We start from the raw sequence: 26,034 nt of genomic DNA, 5'->3' as shown, positions 1-26,034 counted from the left end.
CTAGTCAAAATCTGAGGGATTCCAAAATTAGAGATCAGCTAGAGGAAGGAGACTGAGAAGTATTCAGAGGTAGAAGAAAAACCATTGCCAATAATAACCCTAACAACAACTTGGCATTTATTTAGAATTTAGGATTTATATACAGCTTACTTTTTGCCAGGCACTGCTCAAAGCACTTTGTGGCTTCAAAGAAGCAAAGAGAAAAAAGTGTTTTCCTTTTCTGTTTCTCATTTTCTCCTTTGGCTTTCACTCCTACACTCAAAAGGCTTAGGTGCAGTGTTTCTCCACTTTTACTTATTCACTGAAAATATCCAATTGACACAATACGGGAAAGCTAACTAGAAAATAAAAACCCTCAGAAACTTTCCTCCCCAGCCTTACCCACCAGAGGTAATCAAGTTTCTTGTATACCTTCCAAAAATTTTACATACACAAACACACATACACACAGACTTGTTATTGTTTATTTGTATGTTTTTGGTATTTTGGATTCCACTTGGGGGCGCTCTACCACTGAGCTACATCCCCAGTCCTCTCACTAATTTGCTGAGGCTGGCCTCCAACTTGTGTTCCTAATGCCTCAGGCTCTGGAATTGCTAGAATTAAAGGGATCAGCCACCTCATTCAACTTGTGACTTGTTTGGATACAAATAAGATCTGTACGGATTCATACATATATATCTAATTCCACAACTTGTTTGTTATTTAACTCAATTCACTTTTGAGATATTTCTAAATCAGCACATTTGTTCTTTATAAGACTGGTATCCCATTGTAGCAATATGACATAATTTAGGTCCTCTATTGATAAACAATTCTTTTTTGGCTTTTTCTTTCCACTGAAAAACATCTTTGTATATGAATCATTGAATATTGGTGCAAAATTCTTGGATAATTTCCTGGGATTGAAATTACTGTATTGAAGCATTTAAGCCTTTCATATTATTAATTTACTCCTCCCAAAAGGTTGTACAACTGACATTATCTCCGACAGCATTCCTTCTATTTTGGTCAACATTTATTATTTATCAACTTCAAAAATGTGCTCGTCTAATCGACTGAAAGAAAGAGTGGCGTTTTGCTGTTCTTATTTGAGACTCTATGAGTAGGGCAGCAAGGTTTGATTATTAAACATACAGATTTTGAAATTATACTTGCTTGGCTGGATTCTAGCCTTTCCTCTTAAATTAAATGTGTGACCTCGGGCAGGTTCAGTCTATTTCTTCTCAAAAACAGGCGGCGGTGGAGAGCGGGGTGCCTGATAGTACAAACACAAATCTTTAGAATTAAATGAGATACGGATCACACGTTCAATAGGTGCGGTACTAGTCTTAATTTTTTGGAGCCGTGTTCACTCCAGTGTTTTATCTAGGGCGTCCCTGTCCTCCCAAATTTTGCACAACTCTCTCGTTGCGGGTAATTCGAAATGAGAGGTAAATTGGCTCTGCTTTTAAAAAATTAGCCTTCTCCATTTCCGCCTTAGACCTGCTGGTTTATTATCAAAAACACGCAAAGTGGACACCGTCCAAGTAACTCCCGCAGGCTAGGATCCGCCGTTTACAGAGCAAGGAACACTAAACAACAGTATCTAACGCTAACTAACACCTCACCACCCACGGAGCCATCGCGGACTGATTGGCAGGCTGAAAGACTTCCGAGACTTAAACGAGAAAGCGTTCCAGTTCTACGCGCGAGACTCAAGACCTGGGCTGCGCCCAGGCCACGCCCACCAGGAAGTGACGCACCGAGCTGAGTACTTCTTCTTCCGCTGTCCGCCAGTTGCGCGGCCAGGCCAGCGCGGGTGTGCGTCGGCGTCGCTGCTGGCAGAGGGATTCTGGGTAACGGCCCCGGCTGGCTGGGGCGGCTGGCTCGGTGTAGTAGGTTCCATTCACGCCAAGTCCGTTGGCAGTGGCGGTTGTAGGGCTGCAGCCAGTTGGACATGGAACAACCGTGGCCGCCGCCCGGACCCTGGAGCCTCCCTCGGGCAGAGGGTGAGACTGAGGAAGAGAGTGACTTGGATGTGTCCCCTGGCTCTCCCCGCTGCCCGCCGCTGCCGGGCGGTGGCGCCCAGGTGAGGGGGGGCCCACGTTTTGTTGGGGGATGGGGAGATGCTGGCGCCAAGCCCCCTAAAATGTCGCGTCTCTACGACCCGCTTCTGTGCCCACTTCTGCACCCACTACAACCCCGGGGGCCTGATGCCATTCCTCCGCTATTGTAGCATCTTTTGGAGTGAAGAAGCGGTAGCCATATATTCATTCCCAACCACCACCTCCACGCACACATTTTCGCTTATCTTGGATGATTTCTTCTCATCCTTGGAATATATTCCTCATTCCCTCTTTCCTGACAGCGCCCAGATTTGGGGCGGCACACTCGGTGTGACATTGACCCTTTGTCCTCTCGTGCGTGCTTTTTTGTCCGAATACTTTATTCTGTTAAAGGCCCCAGTGTACTTATGCACGGCTGATAGGAATAGTTAATGGTTATACTTCAACGTTACACTGAGTCCTCACATAAAGATTTCACGTGCTCTTTAACTCACGTTAACACCTGAGCAAATTTTGTAAACCTCGGTTTTGATGCTGGCGCACACCTTCCAGTCGGGTGACTTTCCCTTGCTGTTTTGTTTCTAGTTCTGACTGCTTAATGACATTCTCCAGTGAAAACATACAGGCACAGCCTTCCTTCCTTCCTCCCTTCCTTCCTCCCTCCCTCCCTCTGCTAAGATTCCTAATGCTACTTGTTTTCAATCCAGATTTCTTGTCTCTGCAACTTAACCAAATATGATATTTAGGATTTTTCTGGGTCCCATCGTAGGTAGTGCTTACATACTCATCACCTTTTCATATTTTTTCTCAGGTTGTGTTTTGGGCTGTATTTCGGGATCATAGACTAAATACTATTATGTTCAACGAAATGGATTGTAGATGTCTGCCTAGGCTTTCTGCAGACTGAGGTTCAATAACAGCATAATAGAATTAATAACAGTTTTCCCTCAAAACTCATTGTGCTCAATGTTAGTGAAGATGAGTGATTTAAATTTGTTTTTCTAGTAAGTATAGGATCATCAGTCTTATTTCAGCTAATGGAGTTGGTTGGCTTCACACGGAGAAAAATGCTGTTTCATAACCACAGTCTGTACTTAGCCAACGGGTCACTGGGAAAGTGAGGCAGAATAAGAGTTGATGTGTCTGTAGTCACCCACTAATTATGGATCACTAGTGTCATTTTTATATACAAAATGTGTTATGAGCCTATAATGCATTACAGAGGTGAGGGAAGGAAGGAAGTATGAGAGAATGAACAGCAGTTGCTGTTGTCAATTTTAAAGGCAGATGGAGAGAAAAAAGTCTCAAGAATTTCAGTACATTATAATTGAATCACAAAAGTTACTTAAGAGAAACTCTTAAAAATGTATATTAATCTTTTACTTGTGCACTTACAAACTCATAATAGGAGAAAAATATTTTATAAGTGAATAGGCTTATCTCCTTCACTAAATGTGATTTCCCTAAGGCCATATAGCTAGTTGTAGCAGAGTCAAAATTAGAATTTATGACTTCTAGTACAGTATTTTTGCCCACCTACTACACTACTCATCCTAGGAAATACTATAAAACTGTGTAGCTGAAATTACCTTTAAATAGTCTTCAGATTTGCAAAGTGATTTCTAATTTTAAGTTCAGGTGTTCATTACAACTCTGCTTATTTTGTCTTGCTGACTTTAGGACTTAAATTTTTGAATTGGAATATTTGGGAAGAATAAAATGTTTAATCCAATAAATAGGCACTTAAAATTATTCTTTAAAAAAACTTTGGATTAATTTTTACCAAATATGATAGATTTAGAAATGTTAATGTAATAAGCACTGTATGATTCTGAGATCCCAATTAAGGTAAAAGCAAATTAGAATATAGATATCCTTTTTGAGAATTTTTAATGTAAAGTTACTAACATTAGTGGACTTTAGCAGTTCCTTTTCAGAATTTATGTTCATTAAAAAATAATTATATCCATCTAAGACATCAAGGTCATGGATTAAAATATGACCTAATATTTTACTTAATCTGAATACATCCTAGATAGTTTGCCCAAGTAGCCAAATGGTATCTCTAATTGCTATTGAGAAGAATTTAAATAGAAATCATTTTTAGAGTTGGTTTGATTTTAAAAAAATTGTTTTGCTTCCACATAATTTGAAAATGTAAGGTATGGTATAGTAAGGTATGGTATAGCTTTGTCTTTTTATAAATTAAGTTTTATAGTTTCATTTTTCTTTTTTTGGCGCAATTTTTCAGCATAGCTAGTTTCCAGTTTTTTCTTTGATCCTATTCTAAGATAGCCAAAAGTAAAAATAAATGTTTTACTTGATTTACTTGTAGGGGACCTGGGCTACAAATCTGTTGAATGAGTAAATAAAACATCTGTATTATAACAATGTAGGAGGCCTTAAGTGAAGATTCATTTATTCCTCTATTATTTATTGAATGCTAGCCCTTCAAGAAGCTTAGATGCTGAAAATACAAATAAGTACAATATTATATGAAAAATATTATATAAAATGTGTATTATATCTTGGGTAGGAACAGAATGAATAAGAAAAAGCTTATGGGTTGTTAGAATCTGGAATGGAGATAGGAGTTTACCTAGAGCAAGGAGGATTGCCAAATTGAAGGGGGCAACAGGTTGAAGGTGGGAAGAATAAGCAAACAAATAGAAGAGTACCTAGAACTGAGTCTGGAGAGATTATAGGAAATGAAATCATGAAGTACCATGCTATGCCACAGAATTTGCATTTTATTCCAAGAGTCTTAAGAACGAGTAATATGATTGAATTTTTTTTTTTTTTTTTTGGAAAGATGACTCCAGCGTAGTGGAGCAGAGAATAGCTTGAAATGAGACAGACTATTTGTATAATTTAGGTGTAAAGTTATAAGAGCTTTTGAATAGTGAGATATATATATAGGAACAGATTGAAGAGAAATTATTCTGAATAAGTAGTTTGAAGTTGATTTATATTTGGCCAAGAAATCATAATATGCCTTCCTCTTTTTGACTACCATATTGCTTTACACACAGCAATTAAGTAAATATCACTGCTAACTTGGTGGCACATGCCTGTAACTTCAGGTGGAAACAAGGCAAGAGGATCACAAGTTCAAGGCCAGTCTCAGAATTTTAGAAAGGTCCTCAGCAACTTAGTGAAACATATACACACACACACACACATACATACACACACACACATATACACATATATATGTGATTAAAAAAATAAAAAGAATGTAGCTTAATGGTAGAGTGTCACTGTATTTAATCCTTAGTACCACCAAATAAATAAACAAACAAAACACAATATTAAAAATCTGTAATTATTACTCTGAGTAGGATAGAATCACCAGGGTAGAACAGTTGGCAGTTATTAATTTAAATAACTTTGCCTATTTTTATTAGGATAAAGTTAAAGAGTATCTGTCTGATATAATCAGTTATAAATAGAAATTTCTATTAAGATCTTCTCTGATCACTAGGGATTGGGATAATACACAAAGAAAGCAGAAATCAAGAAATAATTATTTCTAAACAAAGGGAGATTCCTTACTGTGAAGAACTTGCAGAACAAAACTCTAAAGATCTGGTTTTCAACACGTGGAGTGTTGAGGTGGTAAGCTAGATTTAATCTTTATTCTCATTCTGTTGGTCCAGGATTATGAAGACTGTGAGTCAAATGTTGAGTACCAGCTATATGCAAGTCACTGTGATAGTTGCCAGACTTTGTGGTGTTGTTAGTTGTTGGGGGAGGGACATAGGTTAACAAAGAAGCTTAGAATCTGCTTGATGAAACAAGGCCTATAATATAAAAATGTAACTTGTAGACAAAGAACACAGGATAGGCTATGCACCACAAACATTGTACAGAGATCCTTTGAATAAAAATTTTTAAAAGAGTTGAGCTGTGCTGCACAAATATATCAGTTGCAACCTTCATTTCTTACAAATACTGTTTTTCTATTCAGATGTATAGCCATGGGATTGAGCTGGCTTGCCAAAAGCAGAAAGAGTTTGTGAAGAGCTCTGTGGCGTGCAAATGGAATCTTGCCGAAGCTCAGCAGAAACTTGGTAGCTTAGCACTGCATAATTCTGAGTCCTTGGATCAGGAACATGCCAAAGCACAAACAGCAGTATCAGAACTAAGGCAACGAGAAGAAGAGTGGCGACAGAAAGAAGAGGCTTTAGTACAAAGAGAGAGGATGTGTCTGTGGAACATGGATGCCATTAGCAAGGATGTTTTTAATAAGGTATGACCTTTTATTGGGCTATAAAGAAAGAAGAAAAATTTAAGTATTTGTACGTTTTGATAGCAAAACAACCAAATATTTGTAAAGTGTTCAAATTTTGATAGTTTATGGAAAGTACAAGTACTCCAGCATTGTCTTAATTCTAGTAATCCTTTACACAAATATATGACAGTAGCATGACACATGGTATACTGCAGTTTGGGCTCTGAAATTAGACTGTCTTAAATCTCAACTTTATTACATGCTAGCTTTGTGACCTTGGACAAGTCACTTAACATCTCTTAGCCTTGGTAGCTTCAAATAAAGTAATGTCTTAAAAGTGTGGTAGCATAAAACCTGGTATGTGGTAAAGCTCAGATGTTACGAGTACTTTCTGACATTGCAATGCTACCTGCTTGCTATCAGTTTGGTAACACATTTAGTTATTGGATTTACTAGATAAAAATCTTTTCACTGTTTAGTTACCAATATTTAGTAAATTTAGGAGGTAATCTAGACAATGTCATAGTACTGAAAAGAACTTTTTAGAAATAATTCAGACTCTTTTGTCTCTTAAAATAGTGTAGTAGTTTGTCAAGTTGATTTAAGAGCAGTATTGTGTTTCTCATTAGAATATATGGGCCTTTTTCTTTTACTTTTGTAGCTGAAGAAGAAAAAGTCAAAGACCATTTATTGCTGGGAGAGTACAGAAGAACAGTATTCTTCAGACCATGGGGTCATGACCAATTTAAGTAGGCTATGAAAACAATTTGGTGCATTCCAAGCAGCATTTTTTCTTTTTCAAGTAGAATCTGATAGAAAAGATCAAAGTGCATCCCACTTAGGGTCAATATTGTATTGAAAAACTAATGTTTTAGGTATTTGTGTGCATGTTAGGACAAAACGTACAATCTATTTCTTAATCTAAACTGTAGTCTAAAAGTTTAAAAGTTCTTATTCTAGAGCTGCAGACTACAGGCAGGTTTGTTGCACCCACCTCCCAATGCCTGCCTCCCATCCCCACCCCCCCATATTAGAGAATGGACTCAGGGCCTGGAACATACTAAACAAGTGTTTTACAAACACTGAGATACATCTCCAGCCCTTTTATTTTTTATTTTGAAACAGGATCTCACCAAGTTCCCCAGGCTGACCTTGAACTTGCAATCCTCCTACCTCAGCCTCCCGAGTTGTGGGATTACAGGCATGCATCACAGCACCCAGCTTTGTAGGCAGTATTTAATATGGGATAAAGTAATATTATGTTGAAGCATAGCATTCTGTATTGAGCCTTACTCTGTAGAAATGTAATGAAATCTGTGAACATACTTATAGGCACAAATATTTTATGTTAACTTTTTTCCGCTTTGCTAAAATGGCTAAAGGAAACATTCATCAGAAGCTAAAAGCTTTTGCCTTTACCACAAAGGTGGATTTTGTATATTATCCTCTATTAGTGTTCCCTGAACTTGAAGCAGGGATGATGTTACTACATTTATGTAGAGAATAGACAGAGATAGACATTCAGATGTCATCACTTTCCTTAATTAACCCATGAACATATAATGTAGGAGAGAATTTGGTTCTTTTTTAGCTTTTTTAATATGGAAAATATTATATATATAAATATAAATTTAATATTTTAATATTAAATATCCATTATAATATATATGAACGTATATATCAATATACACAAAGTAAACAGACAAACCCCATGTTGCACATCAACACCGTCATCATTCTGTCATTCTCATTTGATCTGTACCTTCACTTGCTTGATTATCCCTGAACCTGTCCCTGCTTGATTATTCATTTTTTTGTTTGTTTGTTTGTTTGTTTATTCTTTGGGTAACATTTTACTTTGAGGTACACAAATCTCATGTGTAAAATTTTAGTAAATAGCTGGTAGCCCACACCTGTAATTCCAGTAACTAAGTAGGCTGAGGCAGGAGGATCACAAATTTGAGGCCAGCTTCAGCAACTTAGTGAGAACCTGGCTTAAAATAAAAATATTAAAAAGGCTGGGGATATAGCTCAGTGGTAAAGTGTCCTTTGTTCAATCCCCAGTAAAAATTAACAACTAGATATAGTTATGTAATCCACACTCTATTAAGATGTATAAATTGGAACTTAAAAATCAAGTATTTGATTTAAATCTTTGGTCTGCAACTTATTGGGGCAATGAAAGACAGTCATTTTCTATTAATTTGTTAAGGGGAATTTTTTTGTATTTGTTCTAAATTTAACCCTTGGGCTATAGAGATTGGCTGCTCATTCTTGTCTAAATCAACATTCACACTGTCTTTAACCATCCTTATTTTCTAGACTTCTCACCCTATAACTTATTTAATTTCTGTCTTCCTGGCATCCACTCTCACCCACTCATTGAGCACTATTTATTAACTGCCTCTTCTGGACCATCTTCGGTTCTACTACAGCAGTCAGTAAGACACATAGGTAAATGTGCATCACCACTAGCCATATCAATAATTCCTTCTTTGAGAAAATTTTTAATAGTAAAACATGCTTATTGATAAATAAACAATAAACAAGCATGTAAAATAGAAATTCAAAGGCTCCCTTTACATTTAGTTCCATTTTCCAGACATAACCTCTGTTAAGAATGAGTCATTTCTTTCTAGACTTTCTTTGTGCCTGTTCTAATTTATATATATTTTTCTCCCCTACAACAGGATCATTCTTCATTTAAATAATTTGCTATTTGTATAAATGTATTAAGGGGTGTGTCTTAAGTGTTATTTTACTTCTGTTTTACATTATACCCTCAAAATATTTAAAATAATTAAAAAAAAATTTTTCTTCCAGAGGGAACAGTCAAAGCAATGTTTATTTTATATAGTTAATGTTGCTTAACACAGTGCTCACAAAGAAAATATTTTCATTTTGTTTCTGCTTTTAATTGTTTCTTTAAACTTAATTTCTAACATAGCCTACATTTATATCACAAATTAATTAGGACTGTTTTTATGTTCCAGTCATTTGCTCAAAATCGTACATTGGTTTTGTCTGGGAGCTTGAGACTTGAGAGGACTGGTCTAGATCTGCGCTGTCCAACTTGATAGTCACTAGCCACATGTGCTATTGAGTGCTTGAAATGTGGCTAGTCCGAACTGAGATGTGCTGTAAGTGTAAAATACACACCAGATTCTGATGGCTCAGTATCAAAAAAATAAATAAATAAATAAATAAATATTTCATTAATATTTTTGTGTTGCTTACATGTTAAAATGATAATATGTTGGATGTGTTAGGTTAAATAATGTAGTTATTAGTTTCATGTGTTTCTGCATTTTAATGTGGCTAATAGGAATTTGATATTTGTGACTTGGATTATATTTCTATTGGACAGTGCTGGTCTAGATGGCAGAATATATAAAGGGGAAAATGCTTTTATTTTGAAATGTATAAACTTTTGTGGGCTTCCTGGTCATAAACTGACAGAAAGCTGGTTTTACTTTTTATTTTGGGCAGTGATAATATCAGGGTATAAATGTAATCACAGAATGTTCTGAGAAACTATGCTGTCAGTTTTGCTGGCTAGAGATAAAAACTTCATTTTTGGTCTGTTTTAACTGAAAATAAGCACTTCTTTAATAGAATTTTGTACTTGATTTCAAGAATCAAACTTGCCTCTTAAGAAAAATTTATTAGCAATACAATCCAGATGTATGTTTTGATTTATCTCTTCTCAAAGAATTTATAGTAAATACTCTCTATGTGCTTTGAATTTCTGAGTTTATTTCCAGCAGAATCCAAAAATTAGGCTAGAGTTGCAAATGTTCACAGGAAATGAATAGTGTAAACCTAAATTATTCATGTAAAGAACCTAGCTTTAGTAGGGCAACCATTTTAACAAAATGGTTTAATTCAGTTGGTTTTTTCTGTATGATTTTCAAGATAAATCTATAATTTTCCAGACACACATTACTTAAACAAAACTAAGCTCTCAAATGAAAAAAAAATTTACCTTTTTAATGAAGAACTTAATAATGATATAATAGAATCATATTACACCACATTTTTATATTGTTTATTGGAAGAATTGCTAGACATTCAATGTCTAAGAAAGAAGATTCAAGAACATAAAATCCAACTTTAATTTCTAAATTTTTTTCATAGAGTTTTATTAATCAAGATAAAAGAAAAGAAACAGAAGATGAAGATAAATCAAAATCATTTATGCAGAAATATGAACAAAAAATCAGACATTTTGGTAAGTCTACTCTCTGAATTTCTTCTTTATAATATTTGGTATCATATGTATATGTGCAAAAAAATGGATTTATAAAATGGGAACCAAAAAAAGAGATATGTAACAGACTCCAGTTATGTAGCTACTTCTGGAGATGTACAAATCTTATTGTACACATTTTTTGGGGTCATAAATAATATAGATTGATAGAACAAATCAAATTGTGAGGAAAAGCAAAAGTCAGTCTATTAATAATACCTTCTGAAACCATCTTCTTTATTCCATGGTCTCTTTCCAATCTTGACTAGCCTCTGCTTTTTTCTTTCTTTTCTTCCTTGGTATCTGCTTATCCTTTTGTTAAAATATTAGCATTCTTTTTTTTTTTTTTTAAGGTTTTATGCTGTGTAACTCAAGCAGGTTATTTAACAGTTATTCAGATAAATGTAGTGATAGAAATATGTATGCAAAGAACTGATAGTTTTTCTATTAGGGGAAGAAGACTGGGATGAGGTCAATGTAAAGTGAAGGCTTCCCAAGAAAGGTGACATCTGAGCCTGCCTGTGAGGAACAGATAAAGAGTTTTCCATGTAGCAACCATAGCTGCATGTAGAAATGCAGCCAGGCAACAGTATGTTGTATTCTAAGAATTATAGACAGTATACTACTGGAATGAAAATGCTATTGGGAAGTTTTAGGAGTTAAGGTTCAATTCATATTTTTTTTTTAAATCACCAGTAATATGTTAATTTAAACAGTAGAAAAGAACACTATGTTCACGAATATTTTAAATGGCATTTTGAAATCTTTTTTTTTTTTCCTGTTGGCATTTCTCCCAAAGTATTTAAAATTTCATTTATGCTTCAGTAATGTCAAAACAATGGATAGTATTGTCAATGTTTTCCCATCTCTTTATTTTTTCATGAAGAATTTATTTTTTCATACCTCTTATTTAAAATGAAGAAAAACTTAGTACATGAAGAAGTATAGACAAAGTCTGCATTTCTACATATTATTGTTGTGATGTTTTTTATATTTTTATTTTTTAGTTGTAGTTGGACACAATACCTTTATTATGTGGTGCTGAGGATCTAATCCAGGACCTCACATATGCTAGGCGAGCAATCTACTGCTGAGCCACAACCCCAGCCCCCATTGTGATATTTTTTATAATAGAAAAAATGAATAAGCAGTCCTCCCTTAGATAGATATTGAAATTTTTAAATGAGTAGGGCCTTATGTCATAATTTTTGTAAAAACTGTTTGTCTTAGTTGTATTATGTGAGCTGCCATTCCCACCTACAGTCCCTGCTTTCTAGGTCTATGTGTTCTGCTGTAAGAAAAAATAATGCACCATCTATTGGTTGCTCTTTTAGAGCATACACCGATTCTGGTAGAACAGCATCCCTGAAGATGTTTTTACCCATCTAGTATTCTATAGGCTAGTTGCTTTGGAACCATGGAACCTAGTAGGTGAGAAACAGTTCCTTCACTTTTATTGTAAACTGGGTGGTCTGGTCAAAAGTAATTTTATGTGGGAAAATATCCCAGTTTTCACAAGTTGTTGTAACCCACCTGGTACTATGACTGAGTCTTTAATAAATAATTTCATCATTCTATAAAACCTCCTTCTGAGTAATGATGTTCAGGGTAAGACGAGTGATTTCATGAGCCTACAGTCATCATTTCTTTTGTTATAAATAAACCAAAAAATCATGTAGGATATTGAATAATTCACTTAGTAGGACCACAGATATATTACTGATAGAAACATGGTAAGCAAGAGGGCAATTCCAGATCCAGAATGGGCTTTCTCAAGTGAGAAATTACTGTCTCTTTAAGATGAAATGGGACCAAAATATGTAACCTGCTTCTTGATGACTGTATAGTTTCTCTTGTGTATGTTGCCATATTGAGGTTTTGGCATTGGTTTCTGCTACTGGCAGATTAGGTATCCATTGGCTGTGCTGAGTTGGGATACTGGAACATCCCTGATGAGGAAAATCCATACTGTTGAATCTGTGCATAATCTCAAGCCTGTGCTACAATGACTCCTTAGTTTATGAAACTATTGTACGTGTAATGAGGTAGCTGAGGGTAAAAGCTAACTTGACACCTAAAGGTCATTGATAAGCAAAATTGTTTTGAACATTGCATGTTGTAAACATCCACTACCTCATCTTGTAATACTAACCAGAGCATTGCTGTCTTCGAACCCAACCAGACTTGATAGCCACTCCCAGATTCACATTGTGCCTGTCTCTTAGTGGAAATACATATTGACTTTTCACTTTGGAGGAGATATCCTACTTGCCGCAGCACATTGGATCCACAGAAATGTTACTAAGGTAGTAGGCTCCCAAAATTTTCATGTGTTTTTTTTTTTCTACTCTCTGGCATGCGTGTATCTTACCAAGACATCTGAGGTACCCAGTACTTCCTGCTCACCAAGTTCCATCAGCATAGAGTGGACCAACTTGCAGTTGTGGGATGATGAGTCAATCAAAATCCTCACTGACTAAATTTGTGGCACAGAGATGATAGAGCCCTGAAGCAAGACAATGAATGTTTGATGCTATCCCTGCTTGGAGAAAGCACATTTTTCTAGTGTTGTATGCGTATTGTAATGAAGGAAAAAAGCATTTTTGAGAATGATGACCACACTGATATACTCCTTTAAACACACCTGGAATAGCAGCTGTATTTAAAGTTTTCAAATGGAGAGACTTTCCATACTTGGATTGCATTTCAGACTCTTGAAAGATGAGCCTGGTGCATGGGGGACTGTTTAGGATGTGGGACTTCACACCAGTACTACTTTATGGTCTTACTCTGTACTTACATTTTTTAGAGTTTTTCCTAACTTTCCCTTATGCTGTTTGTTGGCTGTCTTTCTTGTGTTGCTTTTACCCTTATAATTAGATGGAATTTACCATCTAATGATAAATGGTACAATGCTTATTGTGGAGTATTACGAAGTATTGAAATCTTATTTTTCTACATTTGTATTTGTTAGTTTGATTCACATTTTATAAATACAAAATACTTATTTAGATAAAAAACCTATTTTTTCTTAGATTTCACTGTACAGTTTTATTCAAAGTTATAGGTATCTTTTACATCACTGTCTTTGTGATCTACAGCGCTGCTTTTGGATTCATTTAACAGTTTTTCAGAACACGTCATCTTCCCATCCAGCCAAAGTTAGCAATGATTTGTCATTTTTTTGAATCTGGACGAATTGTTATCAAAAGCTGTAAAAATATAAACTATAATAGGATAATGTATTCTTGAATAGACTATGAAGTAGGACAAAGAGAAGATTATGATATGATTTTAATTTTGTTTCTCTAAAGTTCATTTTCAAATAGACTGGGAGGAAATACATAAATATTGTTAATATCGCTGTGGTAGACCTGCAATTGATTTCTATGTTTTGGACTTTTTATATTCTTCATAATGTATATACTTCATTTTTATAATCTGAAAAATATTTTTAAGAGTTCATCCTAAGGGGTGGGGGCTGTGGTTCAGTGGCAGAGCACTTGCTGAGCGTGTGTGAAGCATTGGGTTTGATCCTTAGCATCACATATAAAAATAAGCAAATAAAATAAAGGCATGCTGACCATCTACAAGTACAAAAAAATAAAAAATAAAAATTTTAAAAAAAGAGTTCATCCTAAGAATTTTAGGATGGCTTAACATTAGAAATTTATTAACAGATTATGGTATTATAACCATAGAACTTGATAGTCAGTTTTAATGTCAGAGAAATGGAAATGTCAGAGGAATTTCTAGAATGTTTGAGTGAGTAATAGAATCCAGGAAGCCTGTAGGTTGACAGAAATGGAAGAATGGGTTTGATTTTCAAGTAAGATGAGTTCATGTAGTCGTATAGGTAGAAATTGTTGGTGCATAGGTGATTGGAAATACAGGAAATTTGAGGCTCTGGAAATACACACACACACACAAAAAAAATAGTCATATATATGTCTTTCCTCAATAAATTAACAACCTAGCTGGGACATTATAGATGAATAGTGTAAAATGTTAAAATGTTTTCATTCTGTAAGTATAGTGCAAAAAGGAAAGAGAAATTAATAAGGATATGCATATTTGGGGACCATTTTAGGAAACAGGTAGAATATGGAGAGATGGATAGATTGAGATTTAGATAGGTGTTCACCAGGGAAATACATAAATTAAAGCATATAATTGAAATAAATTGTCCAAGTGAAGTTTTTCAAGCTTTCAAAGAAATTGGTTGGCTAGTTTAGACGACTGGATTATCCTTGACCAAAGATTTAGCTTAATAAATATTTCTTATATCATGTTAATAACCTAATACTTATTATCTATTTAATATGTGTCAGGCACTATTTCTAGTGCTTTCTATGAATTCGTTTTATATAATCGTTTAAAAATCCTGTCGGGTATTATTTACTTATAGCCCTGTTCTACAAGGAAATGGAGGCATGTAAAGGAACTTGCTCAAGTTAGTAAATGGTGAAGCGGTATATTAAACAGCAGTTTAGAATCTTTTTTTCCTAGCCATCCTGCTAGATAGTGTTATTCTTACATTTATTTACAAATTCCAAAATAACATCAATAGTTTTAGTCATGTTCTGTTCCTGTATTGATTCTCTTTAAGTATTTTATTCATAAAATTCCATACTCCCTCCACAGAGATTTGTATAAACTACCTGTAACTTCTCAATTTCCTAGTAATTCAGTATCTTTTTTTTTTTTTTTTTTTTTTTAAGTCAAGTGATGACAATATTTCTCAGTAACAGAAAATCTGTGTTTAATTTCAAGTGTTAATTTTGTCTTGGGTATTACATAAGTTGTTAAAAAAAAAAAAAAAAACTTTTAACCCTTCCTCATGACCCTTATAAGTGCTACTAACCCCATCAGGGTTCCCTACAAGTATTTTTATTAACCCTTTCATACATTTCATAACAAAAATATATAGGATTTTGATAATTCATGGAGTCACAATACTACCATGGAGAAGTAAAGAAGAAAAGCAATGCTTTACAGATGGTAAATAGAGTAGAAATATTAGCTTTTCAGAAGTATAAGAAGGTTAAGCCAAAACTACTTCATAGGATTAATTTTATGGTTTCAGGTATAAGAAATAAGGATTTTGCTTTCATTTACTCTGACTTCCAGGAGTCATTATTAACTCTATACTTTGAGAAGTAGTTACTTAAACTTTCAGTATTCTGTTTCTTAGAATCTTAAATGACCTAATAATCATTGTCATCAAAGTATTGGGGAAATAACACAAAGCTTATAAAACGTTTATAAGAAATGTTAAAACCTTTTTTATGCCCCCCCTTTTTCTTTTGAGGAAAAGTTAATCATGTATTTTCAACTGATTGCTATATGTTGCTGTGTATTTTCAGCAATAGTTTTGTTTGTTATTATGTTCTACTTTAGAATTTAATATATAGAAGTTCATTTTGTGTCTAGAGGAAAGTTTATTGCCAGAGTATTAAAATAGCCCTGTAAAATTTCCATGATGATTTGGTAACATCCATATTTCCTTGGGTGGATCTGAGGAGTGTAAAGCTGCTAACATTGTTATGTTGAAGTTATTCAAGTATAAAGCCAACTGGAAAAATTAAAAGTACAATACTTGTCTGGTTCTATGATGATTTGGTCATATTGACTTTGAGGAGATGTCTTATAAATATGCATATACTCTTAAGGTAGTATTTGTATTCATTTGACATCTTGAAAAAAATGGCAGCCATTTTTAAGTACACTTAACTACTTTTTAGAAATTTTTATTTACTGTGAGTGTAAACAGACATCATGAGTAAAAAGCTAAAATAATTTAAATGATTATTTTTACTAGTATGATACTGGCTTCATTGCTTTACCAGTAGATAATTTTCTTAAATTGGTAAATGTCACCATTTTAACATATCGTCTTAAGTCTTTAAGTGTGCCAAGTGCAGTTTATTGAGGTTTTGCTTTCTTTTCCATCGTTTGAATAGAAAAGATTCTGTTCTCTGAGTAAATCAGGTCTTTTACTTTAACCTTAAGATGACCACTTGTCTCGATTTGCCTGGGACTGTGGGCATTTACAGATGCAAGACTTTTTGACTTTAAACTGTCCTTTCTACATTAGCTTCATTATCTGAAAGAAAACTTTCTGTGAATTTTGGAAGCTATTTCTAGTCCAGCAGCTATTGCTCTAAGAGTGTTATCCCTTTTCATTTGCCCTTTTACCATACACACTGCTTTGGTAATATGAATTACCTTTAAAGAGAATAATTTTACATTTTCTTCACAGGAAGAAACAAAATATTTAGCATTCATGATTTCATATATATGTATATGTGTGTATATATATACATACACACACACACATATATGTATTCTTTTTTTTTTTTTTTTTTTTTTTTTTTTTGCAGGTATGTTGAGTCGATGGGATGATAGTCAGAGGTTTTTGTCTGACCATCCATACCTTGTATGTGAAGAAACTGCTAAATATCTTATTCTATGGTGTTTTCACTTAGAAGCTGAGCAGGTATTGTGTGAATCTTAAAATTTCAGTGTGTTACTTGGTCATATTGACTTTGTGGGAAATGTTAGTGGAATTCTGATTTCTTACTTGGTGTTTTGTTTATTATGTTATTTACTTTAAATGAAAGCAAGGAGGTCATTAGAATTCCAATTGTTTTTGTTTTCAGACCTACTTGAGTTTAATGTGGGAACTTAAAATAATTGTTAGCATATATAAACTTTTCTGGTGTGTTCTCAACTGCTTTTGTTCCTATATCCTTTTTCTTTTCTAATTAGAAAGTGATGTTTTAAAAATCCAAATGGTAATCACATTTTAAGTCAGACCAATAGCATGGTCCCCTTTAATAATTCTGGTCACATAAAAATAGTAAAGAATTGAGATATACTCTTTATATGTCCACATAGTATTTGACTTATAACTAAAAAGAACAAAATCAGAAGTAACCCTAAAGATTTAAAATTTGAATCAGTATCCCAATTAAATATGTTCTAGAGGTTTCTTATAATTTTCTTTATTTTCAGAAAGGGGCTCTAATGGAACAAATAGCACATCAAGCTGTTGTAATGCAATTTATTATGGAAATGGCCAAAAACTGTAATGTGGATCCAAGAGGATGTTTTCGTTTATTTTTCCAAAAAGCCAAAGTAAGTATTTTTTGTTGTTGTTGCTGTTTTAAGGGTGTGCCTCCCCCACACGCACCCCCCACCCCCGCCTACTCCACAGGCTGTACTAGGGATTGATTGAACTGAGGATCTTGTGCAAGTGTTCTACTACTGTGCTATTTCCCCAACCCAGTTATTTTGTATTGTTAAATGGGAAGGTTAGGTCATAGCTGAGACCCCTTTGTTCTGTACACATCAGGAGAAACCATTTAACCAGAAGGCCACAGACTAATTGAGTCTTAAAGGAGCTATTCTTCTATAATCTTATGTGTTCATGCATACTTTCTTATGACTGATACTATAGCATTTATGTGAAATTGAGATCCATTCAAATGAATGTGTATATTTGGATAGTTTATCACTTATCCATTCAGTAACTATAAAGCAAAACCATTTCAGAAGTGGAGGATATAGGATATTCACAGTTTAATAAGAAATCAGACTTTGTAATGGAAAAATTAAGAAACAACCCAAAAATTCAATAGAGGAATGGTTAAAAAAAAAAAAAAGACCTGTAGTATACATAAATTTATGCAGCCATTAGGTATTTATGGAACATTTTTAATGCTCTAAGAAATTTTTATGCTGTAAGTTTAGAGGAAGTGGTACATGTTTATATAAACACAAAAATGTTGGCTATGTCACAAAAAAATAGATAATGTCTGCAAAGCTTACCATTTCACTAGATAAGTAAAAATTTGAAAGTTGCCCAAGAAGTAGAACAGTTAGGACTTGAATTCACTGCTAGTGGGAATATAAATTCTAATAACCATTTGGGAAATTTTTCTAGTAAAATTGAACAATCACATATGTGAATACCCAAAAATTCTTTTAGGTTTATACCCTAGAGAATATGTTATCAACATGTAGTTGAGGGACCCCTGAGAGTCTTTAAAACCTTTTCAGGAGGGCCTTGATTAGAAGTATTTTCATGATAATATTGGTGGTATTTGCTATTTTATTCTTATTCTTTCACAAGTGTACAATTGAAGTTGATCCCAAAGCAGATGTGATAATCTGTCTTCTGTTATGGTAGACCTTAGAGAGGTTTGCAGAAATTAAAAATGGCACTGAATTACTTTTGGAGAATACAATTTTCACATGCTTTTTTTTTTTTTTTTTTTAAAGACAGGTTCTCACTTTGTTATCCAGGTAGATCTCAAACTATTGAGATCAAGCAATTATCTTTTCTTAGTCTCTCAAGTAGCTGGGACTACCAGCATATGCCACCATGCCTAACACTGAAAAATAGTCTTTTAAAATAAAAATGTTATTAATGGTAGTATGTAATGAGTTTTTTACTACTATTTTTATTTTCCTTAATTCCTCACTTTTAATTTCTAACAGCAATATTAACAAATATAACCCACACAATTACAGGTCCTCAGTAATTTTCAATTGTTAAAGAGTCCTAAGCTCCAAAGTTTGACTTAGTGCAACTCTTATACCTATACAGTAGATGCCAAAATATGTAGCTTTGTTCATAATAACAAAAAGCCTGAGAACAACTCAAATGTCTTGACAACAATAGAATGAATAAACTATGCTATATTCATTTGGTAAAATACTAACCAGTATCAGTATGGATGAAAAAGCTGGGAAGTGAATAAAATAAAATACAGAGTGATATAACCAGTATCAGTTTTTAAAGTATATTTTGATAAAGATCATATATTTAAATATTCTGTATTTTATAAAATATTTTTATAGCAGGCAGAGGTAAGCAATATGTAGTTGAGGGATGTGTGTATAAGCAGTAAAATTAAAGAAGCAAAGGACCGAGTCTAATGATAACTTAGGTAGGGAGGAAAATTTCTCTTCAAAACTGGTTTATAAAGTACTAGTAGTGATCTATTAATTTTTATGGGTACAAGTTTGTATTTTTGCTGAATAAACTACACATGTGTATCTTACATGCTCTTTTGCACACAGGATATGTTTCAGCATATAAAATTAGAAGTTCAAAAGAAATATACCAAAAGGTGTTTTGGGGGGATGGGGGGAGTGCTGGGGGTGGAACTTAAGACCCTGGCAAGCACTTCACCATTAAGCTATAACCCCAGTCCTCTATTTTTTAATATTAAAAAAAACCTACAAAGGTGGCAACAGTTCTACCTTAAAATACCCTAAAACCCTTCTGATGTAGAGTTTTGATGAGTTGGTGTTTTAGCTAGGTTTATGGTGACTTTTCTAAATTTTTATATGGCACATAGGAGCTTGTTTTTTTTCATCTTGTATTAATGGATGTATTTAAACTGGTGATTAATATGATAATGGAACATGTCCAAAGTGTATACATTCTTTGAAAATTTAACAAAGTAGAACTGAAAGGCACTGAAGTCTTCGGTCTTACATTGTATTTTTAATATATTTTTAATTAAGCAATAATATTCATAAGATGCTTACTTTGTGCAAGGCACTTTATATGGATTAACTTATAAATCTTTGTCATGTTTTATGAGGATTTCTGTTCTTATATTGTAGATAAGGAAACCTGTATAAAGAAATCAAGCACTGTGCACGGTGGTGCATGCCTGTAATCCCAGTGGCTTGGGAGGCTGAGATAGGAGGATCGCGAGTTCAAAGCCAGCCTCAGCAAAAGCAAGGCGCTGAACAACTCAGTGAGACCCTGTGTCTAAATAAAATACAAAATAGGGCTGGTGATATGGTTCAGTGGTCAGTTGCCCCGGGGTCCTCTATTTCATGCATTGAATCTCTTCTATCTCTTCTATCTCAACCCCCAATACCCTGCCACCAAAAAAAAAAAAAAAAAAAAAAAAAGAAATTAAGCAAGTGGCCTATATGGATCACTTAACAAAACAAAGTCAAATCACTCTAGATCTGAATCCCTAGGCCTTACGCACAGGGCTAACATTCTGTTTGTTCACGTGACTCCCATATATTAACTAAAGTAAAGGTGCTAAAATGTGATTAAGGAAATTATTATGAAATTTATGAAGATGGGAAGGCAGTAGAATACTGTTTGCATTATTTGTATGCTGATGCTAATGACTAATTTATAGAGGTTTTAACCTGGTTATATAACCTAAACTTCATTTGATAAGCTCTCTTCCATTACTTGAACATAAAGCCAGCATTCTGTTGATATTTAGAATATGTTACATGTCATCATAAGTCATTTTATTTTTTTCTTTCCATAATGTTGGGAGAAAAAGATGTACCTGTTTAACTAAAAACACAAAGGTGTTCTAATGAAGTAGAATGTTGAGTTTTATTTGGTTTTTATAGAGAATAAAGGGTCAGAAAATTATTAGAAGTAGGCAATAGTTCCCCCTCATTAATTTAAATCTTTTTAAAGAATATCCTGTGACGGTTTGGCAATGGTAAGAGAATGGAATGAATGTGAAAGGTGAAATGAGGATTTTGGGGTCCTGTTAAAGATCCAGATAAATCAAGAGAAATAAGAGAAAACCTGTTTTACTTTTGTGAGTTCCTATTAGCTTGTTTTATTTTGTTGAAGCAGTAAGAAATGGAACAAATTAGTCATTAATGTTCCTATAAAACAAGTAGATGTTACAAATCTGAAGAGGCCATAATGGTTTCTACATTTAGGTTTTTACATTTTCTTTATTTCCTCAACCAGCTGTATTGTAAGCTTTTTAGAATTTACTCTGGTTTTGAAAAAGTCTGTTTTTTGTGTTCTAGGCAGAGGAAGAAGGTTATTTTGAAGCATTCAAAAATGAACTTGAAGCTTTCAAGTCAAGAGTAAGACTTTATTCTCAATCACAAAGTTTTCAACCTATGACAGTTCAGAATCATGTTCCCCATTCTGGTGTTGGATCTATAGGTTTATTAGAATCCTTACCACAGGTAAGTTAGAGAAGTTAATATTTATTTTGTAAACATATTAAATCATAGTTTTTGTTATTTTGGAGTATCTTATATGTGATACACGTGTGACTGTTTTGAATATTCTTGCCTCAAAAGGTAATCCTTAGTCCTGTTTTATGCATTGAATCTCTTCTATCTCTTTTCTTAAATGGATTAGCTTCAGAGCATGCATGAAAGTGGTAATCAAGGTAGTCTGCTACATGGGTTTATATAATACCATCTCTAGTGGTGGTGTTGCCTATCAGATGTAACACTTAGTTCACATTAATATAGCTTATAATATTGTGTCTGGTAGTATCAACAACTACTTAAATCAATCTTTAGATCAAGATAAAAACCATGTCAACAGCATCAGAGACTTTATAGCAAAAAGAAGAAGGAATCAGACCACTCATCTAGCTGATACTATTTAAAACTCAGTTCTAAATTATTGGTAGATAGTTCCTTCCCATTTGATTGTAGTGGAAGCATCTTAGTCCAATCATCTCTCATTTCCATGTGCCAGGATTTTAAAGACCAGTTTATTCTGTTGCCTGCATTGTGAGATGGAAAGTCTCATTTAGTAGATGAGATGAGGAGAGTCCTAGATTTATTTTTAAACTTCATAAGGTGATAAAAGATTGAGATTTTTCAGTGTCTTGACTTTATGTCACTATAATTTCACCATTCCAGTCACATGTATTGTAGGCTGTATAAGGAAAGCAATTGATCATATTTAACTCAATCAAAATTATGATTTTCAAGGATGGAAATCATCAAGTTCTGATTTTTAAACAATTAATAGTACCCCCCCCAACTTGTAAGAAACATTACCTCTAAAGATTTCCTATATAATATCAAATCTTAAATGGTATTTAAATACAATGGTGAATTTCACTTCCTGAGATATAGCCCATAGGGAACTAGTTTTTCCAAGGGAATTTTATTACTTAAGTCACTGTCATATCCAATATATAAACCTCCTAAAATAAAAATGTTACATGATTCATGTGGACAAATAAAGAGACTTTGAAGGTGTTTGATTCAGTAAAATATCAAAAAGTTGCCTCTGGAATGGGGGAAGTAAGTTTTTGGTAAATATAACAGTAACTGATAATAACTGCAAGGCATCCATTATACTTATTTGGTGTGGGGGGGGGCTAGACTCATGATTCTGACTTAATTGCTAACATTATCAGGGTTGCTTAGACTTAATCTGGCTAACAGAGCAGTTCCTCATAGAGTGAGAATTTTAGTATCCTAACCTAATCTGCCTAAGGAAGAGGAGAGCTTTAAGATTTCAGCTAGATGCGCAGTATTGTGACTGGCTGAGGGAAACAGGATGAGGGGCCACTTGAGGGACCAAGTTGTCAATTTAGAGGAAGTTGGAAAGAAAATCTTGCCACAATAATATTCCTTTTTATATCAGTTTACAGGTTACAAAACACTTTCATGTGTTTTATTGTTTAATCTTCTCAAAAATACTATGGTTTATTTTCATTCATTTTTATGGATAAGTAAACTGAAACTTAGGTTAAATAATTTGCCTGAAGTCAGTTGAAGTGTGTGATAGAGCTAATATTCTAATCCTGAATTTCCTGCTTCACCGCCTATTCACTTGCATTACAGACTGTTGAGTCATGTACTACAAATAGTGCAAGATAATCCTGTGCTTTTAGAAGACACTTGTCACCGAAACAAGAAAATTTTTGAGATGAGAATATGAGCCAACCAGTGTAATTTAAGCAAAGTCAGGTTAGGCATATCAATTGCTTTTTGCTTTCTCAAAGTGGGAGACATGATAGCCTCAAGACAAATGAGTTCTGGAGAATCTCCTTAGCCAACTCTCAGAATACAGGATAGAGGCAGGATTAGAACTGAAGTTCACGATGAATGTCCCAGACCTCAGTCAGTTATTGGTGTCACTTCTTTCATAAAGACCTGCTTGGGAATTTTATCTAGCTTTTTGGCTTAAAAAAAAAAGAAAAAAAAATTATATAGTATTATACTTTATTAAGAAGTTTTTGAAAACCCTTTCTCCTTAAGGTATGGGAAGGTTTAAAACATCTGTGCCATTTGGACTTTCCTCACTGGTGTTTGTTAAATAAAAATAAATTAAACTAGGTGATGACAATATTTGTAAAAGTATCTAGCAGATATTTAGAATGACTGGGTAGACCAAATTGAATTCTGGGGAAAAATTTTCCTGAAATCCTGGATCTCAAGGCCTTATTTCCTTAATAGTAGTGCTTTAACAAATCACGGTTTTATTTTTGCATATATTAGACAAGGTTTTGGTTTTTTATCTTAGTTTTAGAAATGGGCAAACATAACATATATGAATTATCTTTCTATTTAAAGAATAAATAAAATCTCAGCTGTTCTTTTTTTTTTTTTTTAAATATGGGTCTATGTACTTCAGATTTTTTTATTCAAGCTTATTTTACTCAGTAAGTGGATTTTTCCTCTGTAAAGATGTTTTGCATTTTTAGCATTTACTGCTATAATTCGATAGTAATCTTCAAAATTCATTGCTGCCTTCAAGCTACATTTATTATTTAAATTATCAATAAGTGTATACATATATTACATAGAAGATTAGCTGCATACATGGCCTAGTATGAATAACTAAAATGATAGTTTTGTTAAAAGGATAAGAAAAGGTGATGTCTATTACATTTCTGTTTACACATATTCTGTCTTTATCACATCTCTTTGGGTTAAGCAAATAATAGCCTACTTTTTATTTATTTTTCCAGTTTTAGCTGGTCTGACTCCAAAGTCTATCTTCTTTCCTACTTTGTTATACTGTAGAGAATTAGGATATGAAAATGCATATGTGATTATGTGTACTAGCATAAAACTGGTTATTATATATTCTTTTTTTTTCTTCCTTCCCCAGAATCCAGATTATCTTCAGTATTCTATCAATACAGCTCTCTGCAGTTTAAATTCAATGGTACATAAAGAAGATGATGAACCCAAAATGATGGACACTGTATAATTTGGTTAAGACTGCTGAGGCCAAGTGCTATTTTGTTACAAGAAAGGAAGAACTTGGCTATTTTCTTGACACTTTTATGGGTGCTGCACTTTATTTTTGTTCGGTTTTTGATGGGAGGGAAAAAAGAGTACTGAAACGTTTTGTAACTTTTTTTATGTGCTGCTAGGTTTTTTGTTTTGTTTTGTTTTGTTTTTGAAAGGAGAAGTGGTACCATATGTTGCAGGAAGTCAAACTGAACTCTTTTTTTTCCCCCTGGGTTGGCTACTAAATTTGCCTTTAACCTAATTCTCAATTTTGGAATCAAAGTATGAAAATCTGCACAAATGCAATGTTTACAAGAACTGGCTGATTCTAGGAGGCATCTGCTACATAGTCTCTTTTTATATGGATATGGATATGTCCTATTCTACAAAAATAATTAAAGATAAAAATGTACTTGTATCCCACTGCTAACTTAGCTGTCAAATCTGGTGTTTCATCATATTAAAAGCAATAAATCAGTAGTTGCTAATCTACTTTACTAATAAGCTGGGTGGCACAAATTTTTAAAAGTCGTTCCTTTTAAAATAATAATATGTATTTTCGGCACCATCAGTTAAATCCTTGACTCTATTACCCCTCAGTGTATTCTCAAAGCTGTTCTTTAGAAGTTGATTTTACTGTTGACTTTCTAAATACTAAAGATTGTAGTGATGAGCTCATATAGGGCTTTGTTTTTTTAAAAAAAGACTACAAGTTTACTCTTAATTTCTTTACTTGACATAGTCTGGGATCTCTCAGGGACTAAGTTTTAAAAGAATACTAATGACCTGTAAGAACAAACTGGAAGAATAATAATGATAAATCTTGTAGAGCTAACTTTCTTAAGCTGCCAACTACTCATATCTAAGAATTTGGTAACCCTTAATGCTAATAATGGCTTTTACTCCACTTGTTATTCCTCTCTAGTTTAGCTACCATAGAATGTTATTCTTACTACTTCTTGCATAATTCACTTCAAATGTACTAGAATATTTGGTGGCTTGTTTTATTTAGATTAGATGACAGTGCTAATCATGCTGTCCTTATTATTTGAAGATTTATCTTCTCACAGGAACATGAGCTTTTGATTGTATTTGAGTGTAGTCTTTGGTACCCATTAAGACCAGTAGCAAACATTTGGAAGCAAACATGGAATTGGGAATACATGTCTCAATTCAAGAAACCAAATAATGCTAAAGGATCCATATGGGGATCAGATCTGTAACCTTGGCCTCATTTGTATCTTGTTTTAACTGAGGTGATTAGGCACTAGTACCCATAGAAACAGGCTGGAATTATTGAATCCTACTTCTGTAATGTCACAATTTTCCTGTTTTTCAGAATAAGTCTTTTTTGTGCTTTTGATATTATTATATACTCTATAATAAAATGTTTGACTAATTTATATGGTAGTATTCATCAGCCTGTAATTTTTTAAACCAATGACCTAGTCATAGAAAGTTTTCTTCTGGAGTGTGCTGTCATCTTT

The 26,034-nt window shown here is 33.8% G+C and overlaps 1 protein-coding gene across 1 annotated transcript; it reads left to right on the top strand.

Annotated features, from left to right (window-relative positions):
- Positions 1-1,780: 1,780 nt before the first annotated feature.
- CDC37L1 (cell division cycle 37 like 1, HSP90 cochaperone) lies at positions 1,781-25,051 on the top strand. Its single transcript, XM_081278531.1, has 7 exons — positions 1,781-2,071; positions 6,019-6,300; positions 10,420-10,513; positions 16,915-17,030; positions 17,549-17,671; positions 21,356-21,520; positions 24,423-25,051. Exons 1-7 carry the CDS (start codon positions 1,940-1,942, stop codon positions 24,522-24,524), a joined length of 1,014 nt encoding a protein of 337 aa, XP_081134657.1. The 5' UTR covers positions 1,781-1,939; the 3' UTR covers positions 24,525-25,051.
- Positions 25,052-26,034: the final 983 nt, after the last annotated feature.

This window comes from Spermophilus citellus (genome assembly GCF_964194105.1).
Source record: "Spermophilus citellus genome assembly, chromosome: 2".
Taxonomy (NCBI): domain Eukaryota; kingdom Metazoa; phylum Chordata; class Mammalia; order Rodentia; family Sciuridae; genus Spermophilus; species Spermophilus citellus.
This window is presented reverse-complemented; position numbering and strand designations above follow the sequence as displayed.

Coding starts and splice junctions, on each gene's coding strand:
- CDC37L1 (XM_081278531.1), top strand. CDS start 1,940: ATGGAACAACCGTGGCCGCCGCCCGGACCCTGGAGCCTCCCTCGGGCA. Junction 10,514..16,914: donor ACAAAAAATCAGACATTTTG/GTAAGTCTACTC, acceptor TTTTTTTTGCAG/GTATGTTGAGTCGATGGGAT. Junction 17,672..21,355: donor TATTTTTCCAAAAAGCCAAA/GTAAGTATTTTT, acceptor TTTGTGTTCTAG/GCAGAGGAAGAAGGTTATTT.